Source organism: Panthera onca, chromosome C1, assembly GCF_046562875.1.
Source record: "Panthera onca isolate mPanOnc1 chromosome C1, mPanOnc1 haplotype 2, whole genome shotgun sequence".
NCBI lineage: Eukaryota > Metazoa > Chordata > Mammalia > Carnivora > Felidae > Panthera > Panthera onca.
The window spans coordinates 151,046,625-151,065,251 of NC_138346.1; the positions used below are offsets into that span (position 1 = coordinate 151,046,625).

Genomic DNA, 18,627 nt, shown 5'->3' on the forward strand with positions numbered 1-18,627 from the left:
CTATTTATAGACCGTTGTTGAAATGTGTATCTCACTTTTTCTGTTCCAGGATCAAAGCATTTGCTGGTTGCTCATTAAAATGTTATAAAACTGTAAGATTAGAATCCTCATACACAAACTCTTTCACGTGCCTTATTTCAAATTTTCCTTATTGGATGTAAGCGTTAAAGGTCAAGAATGAGGGAATTAAATACTGAACAGAATCCTCACCAGGTGAAAATGGAAACAGCTAATCTTATTTAATATCATGTTGTGGTAACTCCACACTTGCATAATACAGCTTTCTGCCAAGAATGCAGCTGCTTTCTATAATTTGTAAGGAATATATGAGAAGTATGAAAATACTGCAGTGCTGGCGGGCTGTGAAGAATGCCAGATCTGCTGAGAAGCTTATTCTCTGACGTGATACCTAGGCCTAAACCTAAGATTGGAGGATGAAGAGAAATAAGTAGTGATATTAAGGTTAGACCATATTTGCATTTATTTGGGGGTTCTGAGATCCTTGTTTATCAAGTATTCCTTCTCTACATGGCAATTTCTTTTTAATACCTACTGTAGCTGCTTCTTTGTGCATTTTGATGTTATTATTTCCCATCTCTTTTTCATTTGAGCCGACATAGATGCTGCACAGAGCTGTTCGTGTTGCATCAGCAAAAGTGCCTTTCCCCCATAGCCATGGCTGCTGCATGCATCATTAGTACAGCATGTAGTGATTTTAATGTTATTTCTAAACCTCCCTCACCTCATGCCATTATTTTAATTTAGAACCAACTGTTCAGCCATATGGAGCAGTTTGTCACTCAACATCTGTATGTTCTTGCAAAATATGAATTTGTGTGCTCTATGCCTTCAATGTGCTATATTTCATATGGAAAAGACAAATCTTTTCATTTTATTAATGTTTTCATTGACTGAATCTCCTATTTATTTTTTCCCTTGGAGAGTTTAATGTTAGATCGGGATGCTTTTAAAAGTCACAATGTCAGGAAATGCATACCTATATTCTATAACTTAGCCTCACTTGAGTCCACAGATAAACACAAAGGGCAACTTGCTGACCATTTGTTTTCGTGTTTCACAAATCATTCATCTACCATTTTGTTCTAACACCAAAGCACCCAGATATCCAAAATAGCATTGCAGATAGAACTGGCACTAATTTACTTCTTTCCAGTCTGATTTCTTGCCTGTCTGCCCTCTGCCTTCCTAAGATTATTCAGTGGATGTTTTGCTAAAGGTGCAGTCACTCTCTTGCCATCTGTGAGCCTCTTAAGCAGACTAGACCCTTCACCATGACCCTGATAGAGGGCGTGCCTGGGCAGCCTTCTTTATGTACAGTAACCCAACCCATTTTCCCAAGTATCACTTGATTAGAGGCAAATCTGAATCTAAGAAGTAACAATTTGATTCTCTTGTAGAGTTTGCTGTTCACACCTGGGCAGATCAAATTAGTTGTGAGGCAGTGTTGGGTAGTGCTTCCCCAGAAGTTCTGGCTACAGAACTGTCCATTTACTAGCTGTGTAATCTTGGCGAAGTTATTTACCTGCTCCATGCCAGAGTTTTCTCATCCATAAAATGAGATCCAGAAGTGTTCTCAGAACGAAAAAATGTCCAGGGTGCCTGGGTGGCTCAGTCAGTTAGGCTCCAACTTTTGATACTGGCTCAGGTCATGGTCTTGCAATCGTTGAGACTGAACCCCGCATCCGGCTCCACACTGAGAGGAACCCACTTGGGATTCTCTTTCTCCCTCTCTGTGCCCCTTCCCCACTGGCACCCCCTCTCAAAATAAATAAACAAAAAAATAAATGAAAAATTTTCATAACCGTTAGGCAGCAAAACCTAACCTACTTGAATTCATTTGATGACAATGACTTGACAGGAAGGTATGTGTTATTTTTGTCTCATGTCTTGGTTTGAATATTCATATTTTTCCTGTGGAAATAGAAATGTTTATGATTATGGAATCCAGCCTCGTGATTTTTTGGAAAAGGATTGTGGATCAATTTGTACCTACTTTATGTTTTTGTTCTGAGGATTAAGTGAATTGTTTTATGTAAAAGTGTTTAGAACAGTCCCTGGTTCACAGTGAGGTCTATAGGAAGCTCTCAAAAAGTGTGAGCTCTGATTTTTACCGTGTCTGCTTAGGTTTCACTTTGATGCAAGGAACAGTTTCACTAAGATAAACACCTATTGAGTGCTAGACCTATCTTCAGCCTTGAGGACATGATATGTTTTTTACCAAGATGGGCATAATGCCTCCCTTTATATGGATTAACAGTCTGTATTAATGAAACAGGAAATTAAAATAAAGCAAGGTAGTTATTAATAGAGGAGGAACCGGGGATTAAGGGATCATAGTTTAATGGCAGGTAAAGTTGTCCCTGAGTAGGTTCACCAGGTGAATAGATAAGGAAGACTGTTCCAAGCTGAGGAAAGAGTGCATATGAAGGCTCAGAGGGAAGATGAAGGGATTCAGGTACTTGTCCCCTTGGTTTACATGCCCTCGTGCCCTCCAAATTACAGGTCTCTCTAACCCCCTCCTTTCTCCAGGAGCAGAGAGCTTGCCTCCTTTAAAATTGAGGGCAGGGGCACCTGGGTGGCTCAGTCGATTCTTGATTTTAGCTCAGGTCATGATCCCACAGGTCGTGGGTTTGAGCCCCGCATCAGGCTCTGCACTGACATCGTAGAGCCTGTTTGGGATTCTCTGTTTCTCTCTCTCTCTCTGTCCCTCCCCCACTCGCCCTTTATCTCTCTCCCAAAATAAGTAAATAAACATTAAAATAAAATAAGATAAAATAAGATAAGATAAAATAAAATAAAATAAAATAAAATAAAATAAAATAAAATAAAATAAAAATAGGGCAAAGGGAAGCAAAGTAGAATGTATGTTCCCAGTGGGCTGCTCAGGAAAAGAAGGAGCAAGTTCCTGGGTTGCCTAGATCATGCTAGTCTCATGATTCTGGGAAATCATTCAGGCAGAGATACTTGATGTGGTGCAAGAGGCCTAGCAAATGTATTCATCTCTCCATTTTGGAGGAAACATTAGGAGTAGAGCACAAGCATTCACCACTCCTAATTCCCTAGCTGCTTTCTGAAGTTGCCTTCAGTCATGTGTGGGCTAGGATATTAGATGATCATGGTTTTAAAATTCCCTCTAAACTAAGACTAAAACATGTACAGAGCAGTGGCCAAGAGGGTCTCCACTAAATAATGCACCTAGTATAGTGCTTAGTATAGAGCAGGCAGGCTCTTCTCTTTGGTTCTTATGTGTTGTGTGCATTTTACCATAAAATGTATTCAAAAAGAAATAAACAAATAACTTATAATCTCAAATGCTTTAAAGTTGAATAGCTATTTATTAATAGAATATGAAATTAACGTTAGCATGGCTACTTTTTAAATTTGTCCTGTGTTATGACTTTTGGCCTGTTATTACTCACTAATACATAGAAAGTAGAAAGGAAAATTTACTGAAATTTATCATTTACTGCTAGTGTGGATTCTTCCATCACATCAGTCATGAGTACTGCTTTCTACATTAAAAAAATATAGAGTTTGGGGTGCCTGGGTGGCTCAGTTGGTTAAGTGTCCAACTTTAGCTCCGGTCGTGATCTCGTGTTCGTGAGTTTGAGCTCACAACGGTCTCTCTGCTGTCAGTGTGGAGTCCACTTCAGATTCTCTGTCTCCCTCTTTCTGCTCCTCCCCTGCTTGCTCTCTCAAAAATAAATAACATTAAAAAATATACATATGAGTTAAACTAATAGCTTAAATGAAAATTGTAAAAAATAAAAGGTATTAATCAATATACATATCAGTATTGTGAATAATTCATATTAAAAATTTTTTTAAATACTTCTTAATTATTAAGCATTTGTTATCTGTAATAACGAGCTTTTCCAGGACAATTTTTTCCCCAGGCGACTTTATTACAGATTGCATTCTCTCTCCTTATTCGCTGCCCCTTCATCTGACATACCCTTAACCTGCAGTGGGAGTTGCAAATACTGTTTCCACTTCATGGTGAACAGGAAGGGAAGGCATGAGGCTCACACAATTCATCGTGAGAAGTTGGAGTCGACCTTCTTCTCTAAATAAAGTGTTTTGAAAGCTTTTTACTAAATTGATTTTAAACAGATATTTATTCCACATTTGCCTTCTCAGAGAGAACTAGTATCACTTCTTTAAATATGGTTGTTTTAAAGACAGGCAAATTAAATTCTTCCTCTATCTGCCTCCAGTTCTCTCTACATTTGTGCCAATTGAGGGAAATCTGTCTTCCTTCAGCCTTGATGTTTGCAAGCTTCTTTCTCTTCTCACCACTCACTCACATACTTCCAGGCAGTTCCTTCAATTAGATAAATAAAATACAAAGTAAAAGTCTTGAATAACTGTTTGAATAACTGTATTTGTTGGTGCTTCCTATTTTTTTTTTTAAGGCTTTTCATTGGAAATACTTCATTGTATAATTATTAAATAGATGTGAACTGGGCAAAGTCAATTTTTGGGTTTACAAATTTTTTTAGAACCTCTAGGATTTCAGTTGTCCAGAATTAGATTAATCATAGTTCTTATTTCATGATACTCTCTCATTAATGGTCTGTATATGACCTGCTTTTATTTAGTGTTTGTAAGGTCACTGTCCCGTTTGTGACCCCCACATCTAAAACAAAACTTATGTTCCTGGCAGTGACCTGTTATTCAATCACATGACTCTACTCCATTCCCCTGGACATCCTCCCCATATCTCAGGGAGCCATTTTCTTGAATTCAGGATTTATTGGTTCTTTACTTTCTTTCTTTATAAATTCTTATTTGTCTATCTTTATTCCCCATAAGTATTTTTAATATTTAGTTGTTTTTACTTCTATTAAAGGGATTTCATACTGTATATTATAACTCAGGTTTGCATTTTTAAAAATGTACTATTATATTACTAGGATGCTTGTGTTTTGCGTGTTGTTGTATTTCATTCATTTTGATTATTGTATAATAGTTCACTGGAATGAGGGTATCAGTTTATTTGTTCAGTCTCCCATTGAAGGACAATTAGGATGTTCCCAGCTGTTTGCAATTGTGAACAGCTGTTAGAACATTCTTGTACATGCCTCTTGTTTTTAACCTCTGAGAGGATTTCTCTTAGGACCAACGTTGCTGGGTTATAGGGTATATGAATTTTTAACTTTAGGAGATAATGCCAAGCCATTTTTGAGTGACAGCACCAATTGCTACTCCCACCAAAAGTGTCTAAGACACCCTGCACGTCCCTGTCTCTCCAGCACTTGGTATTGTCAGACTTTGAATTTTTGTCAGTTAAATGGACATGAAGAGATATCTTACGGTTTTAATTTTTGTTTCTTATGTTTATTGGGCAAATTTATTCCCTCTTTTGTGAAATTCCAGTCCATGTATTTTTGTGCATTTTTTTCTAAGTTGGTGGTGTTTATGTTAACAATTTGTTAGGCATTCATTATGTATTTCTGATATTAATCTTTTGTTGGAGGTATATATTTTAAATCTATTTTCCCAGTTTGTAACTTGATCCTTTATTTTCTTGAATGTATTTTTTGATGGCCAGAAGTTCTTAATTTTAATATAATCAATCTATTATTCTTTTATGACCCACACTTTTTTGTGAGTTAAAGTAATCTTTTTTTAACCTAAGGACTAAAAGATATTCACCAATGCTTTTCACTAAGATATTTAGTGGTTTATTTTTATTTTATTTTTATTTTTTAAATTTATTTTATTTTTAATATAATTTATTGTCAAATTGGCTAACATACAGTGTGTAAAGTATGCTCTTGTTTTTTGGGATAGATTCCCTGGTTCATCGCTTACATACAACACCTAGTGCTCATCCCAAAAAGTGCCCTCCTCAATGCCCATCACCCATTTTCCCCCTCTCTCCTACCCCCTTCCACCCTCAGGTTGTTCTCTGTATTTAAGAGTTTATTATGGTTTGCCTCCCTCCCTCTCTGTTTGTAACTATATTTTCCCCTTCCCTTCCCCCATGGTCTTCTGTTAAGTTTCTCAAGATCCACAAATGAGTGAAAACATATGATATCTGTCCTTCTCTGACTGACTTATTTCACTCGGTATAATACCTTCCAGTTCCAGCCATGTTGCTACAGATGACATGATTTAATTCTTTCTTAATGGTTTATTTTTTAAACTTAAGACTCTAATCCCTCTAGAGCTGATTTTTTAAATCGAGTGAATGAGGATTCAGCTTTATTTTTTAAGTAAAGCTTACTATTTTTGAATCTCCATTTATTGATTTAATTTGCATTTAACTTAAATTTTAACCTCAAACTTAATCTCTTCTTACTCCAGTGGTCTGATTTGCCACCTGTGGCATACACCAAACTTACATAAATGCATGGGATTTTTACTCTGTGCTGTTGTTTAATGAATTAGTGTGTGTGTGTGTGTGTGTGTGTGTGTGTGTGTGTATTTATGCTTGAATTACATATATTCATCTTAGAATTTTAGACACACACTTACACACTTAGATTTTGAAATAACTTTGGTTTTTCCACTAGGTTTTGGACATAGTAAAAACAAGTATCCGTACAATTCTTCCACGCATCTGGAAGGTACCTGATGTCGAGGAAGTAAATTTATATCGGATTTTCAATAGGGTTTTTAATCGCTTACTCTGGAGTCATGGTCAAGGACTGTGGAACTGTTTCTGTGATTCAGGGTAAGTTCTAAATTATCTTTTATTATTGTTACTTTTAACATTTTATTATTTGGTTAGAGGAAGGCTAATAAAATGGTTGAATTTCCATAATGATCTCTTAAAATATGGATATTTTTTACTGCATATAATTTTTTTGTACTCAGCTGTAGTTTATAGCAGTTGAACTGATTTAGATGAGATAATGAATATGAACATAACACCTAACTAAATTGAATTCAATGGAGAGAAAGTAGTCTTAATGAAAAATCTCAACTACGAATCAATATTCTTAATGTTCTTCTGCTCTTTCCTTCATACAACAGACTTCCAAAATATGGCTACCGTCCCTCTCCAAAATTTCAGTCCTGCCAAAGCTATTGTGATTCATTGTTTCTTTAGCCTTAAGATAATTTAAAACCAAACATTCCCTACCTCTTTTTCAATTAGAAAGGGCTACCTTTCTGGCCTTCCCTTAATCCCTTTGTTATGCAGGTTTGATATTTTAGGAGCTTCTGCATCTTCAATTGTTTACTAAATCCTGTTAGTTTTTCTGTCACATTCCCATGGGGCTACTTTCTTTTTCATTGTTCTTAGCTATTGTTAAGTACTTATTACCGTGTTGAATACTTTTGGAGATATTGGAGAGTTGGAGATATTTGGAGATACTTTTGGAGAGTTGAATTCCCCACAGATCCCCGCAAGACTCTTAAAAATGATAATAGCTAAAGCTATACTACTTACTGTATGCCAGGCATTGTTCTAAACACTTTATGTATAATGAGTGATTTAATCCTCATAACAGGTTTTATGATTTATCACCATTTTATAGACAAGGAAACTGAGGCACAGATAGGTGCTAAGGACCTAGTGCAACTGGGATTTGGCTTCAAGGAACCTGGCCCAAGAATTTATGGTCTTAACCAATAAGCTTTGTTGCCTCTAGTAGACAAAAGAAGAGATATAAAAAAGTAATGATTATAAAAGAGACATAAAGTATTCTAGCCATTTATAGAAAGGCTAGGTAAGATTAGTAGATTTCTAGACATTTTTGCCTCCAGTTTTTTGTTTCCCATATCCATCCTACTGTCAGGGGTCATTTCCTAAAATCTGTAGTGAGTTCCCTCATTTATCATTAAAGTCTAGAGTTTTTATCTAGAGACACAACACTCTCTAACATGCTAATTCTTTCTTATTTCTCTAGTCCTCTTTCTCATTACTCTTCTACTTAAAGCTTGTGCCAGAAAAACAAGCTCGTTATTTTCAAATATCTTTAAAATGTTTTCTTTTCTTCATCGGAGCTTTGGTGTCCTTGAGTGTCTGACCGGGCTGCTTTCCACAACCCTATCCCTCCAAATTCCCTTTGCATTATTTAAATTCAGTGGAAAGACCCAGCCTGTACTTCCTTTTTGGTAAAATCATAACAGCCTATTGTAGTCTGAAATGATGTCTGAATGTCCTCCATTTAAATATTCTGGTCATCTAGTACTGATTCATTCATATCATTTGCAGACTTACTCTCACTAAAATCTCCTCAGTAGCCATTCACAACAGGAAGACTTTCTAAGGTGCTCTGGGTTTGGGTAAAACCTGAGAGTAATCTTGGCTGTAAATTATTTCCTCAGAGAGTTAAGTGGAATATTTGAACTATGCTCTATGGCCTGTTAGTTGTTGCCTCTTTGTAGAAGTTCTCTCAATCTAGACTCACAGTTGGAATGTTTTTTTTTTTTTTTCTCTGTTTGTTGATCCATTGGTTGGAATGCTACATATGAATCCCAGCTATTTTTCACCAGGGAAAAAGTCAGACAGTCTGCTACTGAAACTAGTGCTGGTAGCTTTGAGTTCATGAGATACTCTCCGACTCCAGACCCTAAAGATGCCCATCAAGTGGTTCTTCTTTGCCTCTAGGGCTCCTCTTCCCTGAACTAGTTTGGTAAAATATTAACTGATTCAGAATCTTTTTCTCTTGTGTTTTGCACAATACTCCCCTTAAATTTCTCTGGTGGTATCTATTATTATTGGTATTGATGATGAGAGTTAACAACATTTATTGAAGACTTACTAAAAGCCTGACGCTGTTTTACATATTAAATAGTCTTATAGTTGCCACTTTAGTGTTTTGAGTAAATTATTATTGTTATTCTCATTGTATAGATGAGGAAATTAACGCATAGAGAGAGCATGTAGTTTATCCAGGTTCTTATAGTAACTAGGTGAGCATGGATTTAAACCCAGGTTGTCTGAGACAAGAGCCCAAGCTCTTAGCTGTGTGTTTCACTGATTCCCTTCAAAGCAGCATTCCCAGTGGTTGCCAGACTTGCTTGATTGCAAGTCCCATAGCCTTAGTCAGATCCCCAGCCCCACCACATCTGGGCAAATAGAGCAGGAGTAGCTTTGAGCCCAATTTGACCTCCATACTCCATCCATTTCTTTAAAATTTTGGCGGTTTGTAGAGGTGAGTTTAACACTGGGATTTATTTTGCAGCCTTACGAATGGGTTTCTTAGGCTTCCTCAATTTCATGAAGTCACACAGCATTGTGTTTGATTCACAGGTTAGACCCAGAGTAGTGTTAGTAATCCTTTGAGTCATGTTTAGTCAATGCATACTCCTTTAACGTTTGGCCTAACAGCCCAATAGTCAAGGCAAAAATCTACTCTAAACTCAGTTCTAAGAGAATGATTTTAATAAAAGCACAACTGTCATTCACAGTTAGGTGTAAAATCTTGGAAAAATATAATTCAAATAAGTCTGGGCCACCTTGATTCTTTCCTCTGCCCATCAACACCCCAATAACAAAACAAAATAAATAAACCACTCCCTGTCCACATCCAGACACATCAAAGAATATCGTAGGAACCTTTGTGGCAGGTTTCCCTAGAGTTGGCCCAGAAGTTTTACTGATGCACCAAATAGAAAACACCCTTATCCCTCTTTCTTACTTTTCCAGGCTGCTAAAGCCCATGCTCAGTGACCCTTGTTACATGGAACCTTCTCTTGTTATCACATGATGCCCCACATTCTGAATGTGTTCTCTGTAGGGGAATAGCTCTTAGAATTTTCATGAATAAAATTATCTGCCATGTTTTGCTGGGATAGAGGAAGTCTTGGTGCTGTGGACTCAAACTCAGGTCTGAGAGCTCATGAAAGGTAACTAAAGGATGTAACATTTCAGCTGAGACTTGTAGGAAGAGGAAGAATAGTTTTCCAGGTAAAACAAAAAAAGAGGAGGCAGGGGGAGGTATGGGAGAAGAAATGTATTGTTTGGAAAAGCCTTTTCTCCACTCAAAACTATGATCTGTATACCCCAAAGAAAGAGAATCTGTTTGGACCTGTTAGCCAAAGGCATTTTCTAGTGGAAGTTTTTCATGGAAAAGCTTTTTCTCTTAGAATCTTCAGGCAAGAAGAAATGATAAGGAGTATTCTAAGCAGTCTACTTTCAGGCTGAATTATATGCCTACTTAAAAATATATGCATAACATATAGACTAAAAATGACATGAATCTTCCTGTTCTCATATCACTTTCAATTGGATGTGTTGTTGTTAGTACTTTTCAGCTCAATTGTTGCTGTTTATTCCGTTGATATAGGCCAGTTTTTGTTTTGTTTTGTTTTTATTTTCCTTTCTCCTTTCTGCTACTTAACTTTGGTCCACTCAGTCATCCATTCCGACTTCTATTAGAGAAGGAGAAAAAAGATGAATCAGTTTTACTTTTTAGATAACTACTTTATTAAATATTTTGATGAGAAAGTTGGTGAAAAATATTGGATTGCTGGATAATGAGAGGCTTTTCAAGTCTCTGGATTTCATTAATACCTCCCCTTTATTGCCAGAAGTATTCAGTATTCTGTATCTTATTGTTATATCACTAAAAATGGTTGTTTAAAGTTGTTTCCTGTTATGTATCTCTGAGCATTAGGGAATACCAAACAAATTTTTAACCAGTTAATTTTTCTTTTTGAATTTATGGATTTTGGCTCTTCTGTTTTTCGGAAGTTAGATACAGAAAAAAGGCAGATAAGACCTTGGGTTCTTTAAAAAGGAACTGGTATTATAAGTTATTTTTACATCCTTTCACCTTCTTATTTCTATATGCCTCTATATGCCAGGTGTAGTGGATAGGAGGTGGGAGACATAGTTCTAACATACTCAGTTTGAAAGATAGGTTTCCTTTGTGCAGAGAAAGTTAGCCTAGTACCAAATGAAGCAATTCCTATCCATTTTCTTTTTTTCTTTATGAACACTGGTGCGCTGACACTTAAATATGAATTAATAGAGTAGAACGTGGTCTTTGGCCTGTGGTGGTGAACATACACAACAAAAATTGGTAAAAGACTTTGATCCACATATTTATTTTAAATATTTAAGGAAGAATGAGAGATTGAGAAGCCAGAGCTGGTGATATTGTAACTTATATAATATTCAGACTGTTCCATCAAATTCGAGTGTTATAGAAAAAGCTCTTTTTACCTTGCTTCCATTTTATTTGTTCTTTTCTTACCTCTCTATACTCCAAATCAGGAAAAGAAAAATTGCCATGATGTGTGTAACTTGATAGTGGATCTAATCAAATGGCTCCAAAGGATCAAAATAAAAATATATCCAAATTAAGAGAAGAGGATGTAGCAATACTCAGAATTTCAGTGGAGAGAAAAGTCCTAAGCAGACAGTCGTAACACAGGATGTTTTCCTGAATGTATTTGTATTTATATGAAATTTTTATTTATCTGGGCCTAAACATGTAGGACTTTGAAATTAAGACATATTAATTATAAACACATTCCCTAATTAATTGGTATTCTCCAATATTTTTCTTGATCAAATTAGGTTAAGTCAATTGCACACACACACACACACACACACACAGGTATATATGGGTATATACAAACATGTATGTGTTATATCTAGTTTTTCTTATATTTAGTAATAAATTAAAACTTATTTTAAAAGTTAATTTAGCTAGCACATTACTGCTTCTTGAATGCAATAACTTTCTTAAAATAATAAACAGTATTATATTTAGTCCTGAACATCTCAGGATATGGAAGAAAATTTATTCCTTTCAGTCTATTCATTTGAATCTCATTCCTTTTAAGAAAACCTGTCATTCACTGATGACATGCTATCTTTTTAGGACCACATTTCTCCCGAAAAAATAAACAGTAGCCTTTCTACTAAAAAAATGCCTTTCTGAGTTTTTAAAGCATTTTTAAAAATTCCAAAGATATCAAATATCCACAGAAAATTGAAAATGGAGTCTTTGAATTTCCCACTGGGAAGTAAATTTCTTCAGAAAAATATTTTCCTTAATATTTTTTTCTTTCTGAAAATCTACTGTTTTCTTTCTCTGAGGGTTAAGCGAGTTGGTTTATGTAAAACGAGACCTGAACCATTACCAAGTCTCAAATAAAACTTTCCCCTTGAGACTTAAAAAGAGTTTCATTTACACTAAGGAAATAAATCTCTCTCTCTCTCTCTCTGTGTCTCTCTCTCTGTGGTGGTGGGGGTGGGTGATGAGGTGTTTCCTGATTGGAATCATCATGGTAAATTTAGAATCGTAAGTATATTTATATATATTTGTGTACCTGCGTGTGCATAGACACACACACACACACACACACACACACACACACACACACACACACATTAAGTTTACCAAGAAAGTGTGTGCTACTACCTGCTTTGGTATAAGTTGAGTGCACGAAAGGAGGAAGAACACTATGTTTGAGATTTCAGTCAGGCAGTATTCATTGAGATAACATTACTTCTAGAATAGAGAAACTGTGCTCTAGAAATATCATGGATATATAATTACATCTGAAAGGGTTTTGAAAGGAGTGGTCATAGTCAAAGGATTAATTTACATGTTCCTAGCACAGAGACCACAAATGAAATCACAGCAAATTTTAAATTCTTTTGTGAGATCATTATTTTTTTCTATTTTTTCATCTTTTATTTTTTCCCCCTTTTTAAAAAAAATAAATTTTAGTTAGCATACAGTGCAATATTGGTTTCAGGAGTAGAATTCAGTGATTCATCACTTACATACAACACCCAGTGCTCATCACAAGTGCTCTCCTTCGTACCCATCACCTTTCTGGCCCATGCCCCACCCACCTCCCCCCATCAACGCATAGTTTGTTCTCTGTCATTAAAAATCTCTTGTGGTTTGTTTCCCTCTCTTCCCTTCCCCACCTCCCCTTCTCATATGTTCATCTGTTTTGTCTCTTAAATTCCACATATGAATGAAATTTGTCTTTCTCTGATTGACTTATTTCACTTAGCATAATACATTCTAGCTCTATCCATGTCATTGCCAATAGCAAGATTTCTTTCATTTTGATATCTGAGTAATATTCCATTATATATATGTATGTATATGTAATATTCCATATACATATATGTATGTATATATATATCACATCTTCTTTATCCATTCCTCAGTTCATCAATTGACGGACATTTGGCTGTTGTTGATAATGCTGCTATCAACATTGGAGTGCATGTACCCCTTTAAATATGTATTTTTGTATCCTCTGGGAAAGTACCTAATAGTGCAATTGCTGGATCCTAGGGTAGTTCTATTTTTAGTTTCTTGAAGAATCTCCATACTACTCTCCAGAGTGGCTGCACAAGTTTGCATTCCCACCAGCACTGCAAGAGGATTTCTCTGCATCCTTTCCCACACCTGTAGTTTCTTGTGTTGTTAATTTTAGCCATTCTAACAGATGTGAGGTGGTATATCGTCGTGGTTTTGATTTGTGTTTCCCTGATGATGAGTGATCTTGAGTATCTTTTCATGTGTCTGTTAGTCATCTGGATGTCTTCTTTGAGAAAGTGTCTATTCATGTCTTCTGCCCATTTCTTAACTGGGTTATTTGTTTTTTGGGTGTTGAGTTTGATAAGTTCTTTATAGATTTTGGATACTAACCCTTTATCAGATATTTTGTTTGCAAATATCTTCCCCCAATCTTTGGGCTGTCTTTTAATTTTGTTGATTGTTTCTTTCACTGTGCAAAAGCTTTTTACCTTGATGAAGACTCAAGTAGTTCGTGTTTGCTGTTGTTTCCCTTGCCTTCAGCAACCTGTCTGGTAAGAAGTTGCTGCAGCCAAGGTCAAAGAGGTTGTTGCCTGTTTTCTCCTCTAGGACTTTGATGGTTTCCTGCCTCACATTTAGGTCTTTCTTCCATTTTGAATTTATTTTTGTGTATGGTGTGAGAAAGTGGTACAGTTTCATTCTTCTGCATGTTGTCCAGTTTTCCCGACACCATTTGTTGAAAAGACTGTCTTTTTTTCCATTGGATATTCTGTCCAACTTTGTCAAAGATTAGTTGACCATATAGTTTCTGTTCTGTTCCATTGATCTACGTGTCTGTTTTTGTACCAGTACCATATTGTCTTGATGACTGCAGCTTTGTAATATAGCTTGAAATTCGGAATTGTGATGCCTCAAGTTTTTTTGTTTTTTGTTTTTTGGTTGTTTTTAAACATTCGGTTATTTGGGGTCTTTTCTGGTTCCATACAAATTTTAGGACTGTTCCAACTCAGTGAAAAATGCTGGTGGTATTCTGATAGGGATTGCATTAAATGGATAGATTGATGGGTGCCTGGGTGGCTCAGTCGGTTAAGCATCTGACTTAGGCTCAGGTTATGATCTCGGGGTTTATGGGTTCGAGCTCCATGTCGGGCTCTGTGCTGACAGCTCAGAGCCTGGAGCCTGCTTTGGATTCTGTGTCTCCCCCTCTGTCTGCCCCTTTCATGCTCATGCTCTGTCTCTCTCTGTCTCCCAATGATAAATAAACACTAAAAAAAAAATTTTTTTTTTTTAATGGGTAGATTGCTTTGGGTAGTATAGACATTTTAACAATATTTGTTCTTCCAATCCATGACTATGGAATGCTTTTCCATTTTTTTGAAGAATGCTTCTTCAATTTCTTTTATGTGTGTTCTGTGGTTTTCAGAGTATAGATCTTTTATCTCTTTAGTTAGATATATTCCTAGGTATCTATTGTTTTTGGTGCAATTACAAATGGGATCAATTCCTTGATTTCTTTTTCTGCTGCTTTGTGATTGGTGTATAAAAATGTAACAGATTTATTCACGTTGATTTTATATCCTGCAACTTTAGTGAATTCTTGTTTTTGTTCTAGCACTTTTTTTGCAGTTGAACTTTCAGGTTTTCTGCATAGAGTATCACGTTGTCTGCAAATAGTGAAAGTTTGACTTCTTCCTTGCTTATTTGGATGCTTTTATTTCTTTTTGTTGTGTGATGCCAGTACTGTGTTAAATAGTAATGATGAGAGTGGACATACTTGTTCCTGACCATAGGAGAAAGACTCTGAGTTTTTCCCCGTTGACAATGATATTAGCGGTGGTTCTTTTGTATATGGCCTTTATGATGTTGAATTATGTTCCATCTATCCCTAATTTATTGAGGGTTTTTATCAAGAATGGATGCTGTATTTTGTCAAATGCTTTTTCTGCATCTATTGACAGGATCGTGTGGTTCTTATCATTTCTTTTATTAATGTGGTATATCACATTGATTGATTTGTGAATATTGACCAACCATACAGCCCATGAATAAATCCCCCTTGATCATGGTGAATAATTCTTTTAATGTACTATTGAATTTGATTTGCTAATATTTTGTTGGGAATTTTTGCATCCATGTTCTTCAGGGATATTGGCCGGTAATTCCCCTTTTTAGTGGGGTCTTTGTCTGATTTTGCATTCAAGATAATGCTAGCTTTGTAAAATGAGTTTGGAAGATTTCTTTCCATTTCTATTTTTTGGAAAAGTTTGAGAAGAACATGTATTTACTCTTCATTAAATGTCTGGTAGAATTCCCCTGGGAAGCCATCTGGCCCAGGACTCTCGTTGGGAGATTTAAAAAAAAATTTTTTTTTTTAATGTTTATTTATTTTTGATAGAGAGAGAGAGAGAGAGAGAGAGAGAGAGAGAGAGAGAGCATGAGTGGGGGAGGGGTAGAGAGAGAGGGAGACCCAGAATTCAAAGCAGGCTCCAGGCTCTGAGTTGTCAGCACAGAGCCCGATGCGGGGCCTGAACTCATGGAGTGCGAGGTCATGACCTGAGCCAAAGTCGCACGCTCAACTGACTTGAGCCACCCAGGCACCCCTCTTGTTGATTTACTCATTCAAATTCTTTGCCAGTTATGGACCTGTTCAAATTTTCCGTTTCAGTTTTGGTAGTGTGTTTCTAAGAGTGTGTCCATTTCTTCCAGATTGCCCAGTTTGTTTACATATAATTTTTCATAATATTCTCTTACAATTGTTTGTATTTCTGTGGCATTGGTTCCTCTTGCATTCATGATTTTATCTATTTGGTTCCTCTTTCTTTAGTTTTTGATAAGTCTGACTAGGGGTTTATCAATTTTGTTTACTCTTTAAAAAAACTAGCTTTTAGTTTCATTGATTTGTTCTACTGTTTTTGTTTGTTTCTATAGCATTTATTTCTGCTCTAATATTTATTAAATTTCCCTTCTTCTGCTGGCTTTAGGCTTTATTTGCTGTTCTTTTTCTAGCTCCTTTAGGTGTAAGGTTAGGTTGTGTATTTGGGACCTTTCTTGCTTCTTAGATAGGCCTGAATTACAGTGTACTCTTCTCTTAAGACTGTCTTTGCTGTATCCCAAAAGATTTGGACTGCCATATTTTCATTTTCATTTGTATTTTTATATTTCTTCTTTAATTTCCTGGTTAACCCATTCATTCTTTATAGAATGTTAACTTCCATGTATTTGAGGGCTTTCCAAATTTTTTCTTGTGGTTGATTTCAAGTTTCATAGCATTGTGATCTGAAAATATGCATGGTATGATCTCCATCTTTTTGTATCTGTTGAGGGCTGATTTGTGACCCACTATGTGATCTATTCTGGACAGTGTTTCATGTGCACTGGAGAAGAATGTGTATTCTGCTGCTTTAGGATGAAATGTTCTGAATGTATCTGGTAAGTCCATCTGGTCCATTGTGTCATTCAAAACCATTGTTTCCTTGTCGATTTTCTGCTTTGGTGAGGTGATATGTCCATTGTTGTAAGTGGGGTATTAAAGTCTCTTATAATTATGGTATTGTTATCAATGACTTTCCTTATTTTCATCATTAACTGATTTATATATTTGGTTCTTCCAAGTCGGGGGCATAAATATTTACAATTGTCAGATCTCCTTGATGGATAGGGCCATTATGATATAATGCCCTTCTTCATTTCTTATTATAGTCTTTGTTTTAAAATCGAGCTTGTCTGATTAAGTATGGCTATTTTGCCTTTCTTTGGACATCCAGGAGCATGATAGATGGTTCTTCATCCCCTCACTTTTAATCTGCATGTGTCTTTAGCTCTAAAATGCTCTTGTATGCAGCATATAGCTGGATCTCATTTTTTATCCATTCTGATACCTTATGTGTTTGGATTAGAGCATTTAGTTCATTTATATTCAGAGTGTTAATTGAAAGATATGAATTGAGTGCCATTGTGTTACCTGGTGATGCTCTCTGGTCCTTTCTAATCTCTGTGCTTTTGGTCTTCCCCTCACTCCCCCTCAGAGTCCCTCTTAAAATTTCTTGTAGGGCTGGTTTAATGGTCACAAACTCCTTTAGTTTTTGTCTAGAAAACTCTTTATCTCTCCTTCTGTTTTGGACAACAGCCTTGCTGGATAGTGTATTCTTGAGTGTATATTTTTTCCATTCAGCACATTGGATATATCTTGCCACTCCTTTCTGGCCTGCCAGGTTTCTATGGACAGATCTGCTATTAACCCGATCTGTTTTCAGGTTAAGGACTTATAGGTTAAGGACTTTTTTTCCCTTGCTGCTTTCAGGATTCTTTCCTTGTCTGTTTATTTTGTGAATTTGACTATATATCTTGGTGATGGCTAACTTTTTTTCAATTTAATGGGAGTTCCCTGTGCTTCTTGGATTTTGATGTCTGTGTCCTTTCCCAGATTAGGGAAGTTTTCAGCTATAATTTGCTCAAATAAACCTTCTTTCCCTTTTTCTTTCTCTTCATCTTCTGGGACTCCTATGATACAAATGTTATTATGTTTTAATAAATTGCTGAGTTTCCTAAGTCTGCCTTTGTGATCCCTGGCCTTTGTTTCCCTCTTCTTTTCAGCTTCATTATTTTCCATAATTTTTATCTTCTGTATCGCTTATTTGCTCCTCTGCCTTATCCATCCTCGTTTTTATGTCTTCCACTGGGTTGGCATCTCAGTGATAACATTTTTAATTTCAGCCTGACTAGAATTTACTTCTTTTGTCTCTGCAGAAAGAGATTCTCTGGTGTCTTCAGTGCTTTTTTCAAGCCCAGCTAGTATCCTTATAATCATTGTTTTAAATTCTAGTTCAGACATCTTACTTATATCTGCATTGATTAAATCCCTGGCCATCATTTCCTTCTGTTCTTTCTTTTGAGGTGACTTTCTCCATCTTGTCATTTTGGAGGAAGAAAACAACAACAACAATAATAATAGAATGGAATAAAAGTTTAAAAATTTTTAAAAATCAAATAAAGGAAGCTAGATCCTAGGTGTATTTTGGTCTGCTAGTTAAGAGAAGCTTTATAGGAAAAAGTGAAAAGAGGAAAGAAGGAGAAAAAAATTAAAAATTAAAAAAAAATAAATAAAGTGTCCATTCTGTATCCAAGAAACAAAAGAGAAGAAAAACACAACAAAAACAGAGGCACCAACAACAAAATGAGCAAACTAACAAACAAAAACACCAAATGAAACTAGATCAGGTTTCCCCTAGAGCTGAAAATTTGCAGTAGTCTATGGTAGGCTAAACTCAGGGAAAGGATTTGTGCTGGGCTTCTGGGAGAGGGGTCTGCTGCTCAGATTCTCAGGCCAACTTGTCCTAATGGAGATGTGCCTGGAGGGCACAAGGGGAGCTTTGTGTAATGGCTCTATTCTCCACTTGGAGGCACTGTTTAG

At 36.1% G+C, this 18,627-nt stretch overlaps 1 protein-coding gene across 6 annotated transcripts in view; it reads left to right on the forward strand.

The window, feature by feature from the left end:
• Positions 1 to 18,627, forward strand: part of TTLL7 (tubulin tyrosine ligase like 7) — a 139,348-nt gene that overhangs the window by 105,853 nt on the left and 14,868 nt on the right. For 5 of the 6 annotated variants that reach the window (XM_060624331.3, XM_060624325.3, XM_060624330.3 and 2 more), the window contains exon 19: positions 6,543 to 6,703. In XM_060624331.3, the coding sequence (XP_060480314.1) occupies positions 6,543 to 6,703 (161 nt within the window). Of the gene's footprint in view, positions 1 to 49; positions 483 to 6,542; positions 6,704 to 18,627 lie in introns of those variants that run through there. The other variant, XM_060624333.3, reaches the window with a different exon arrangement.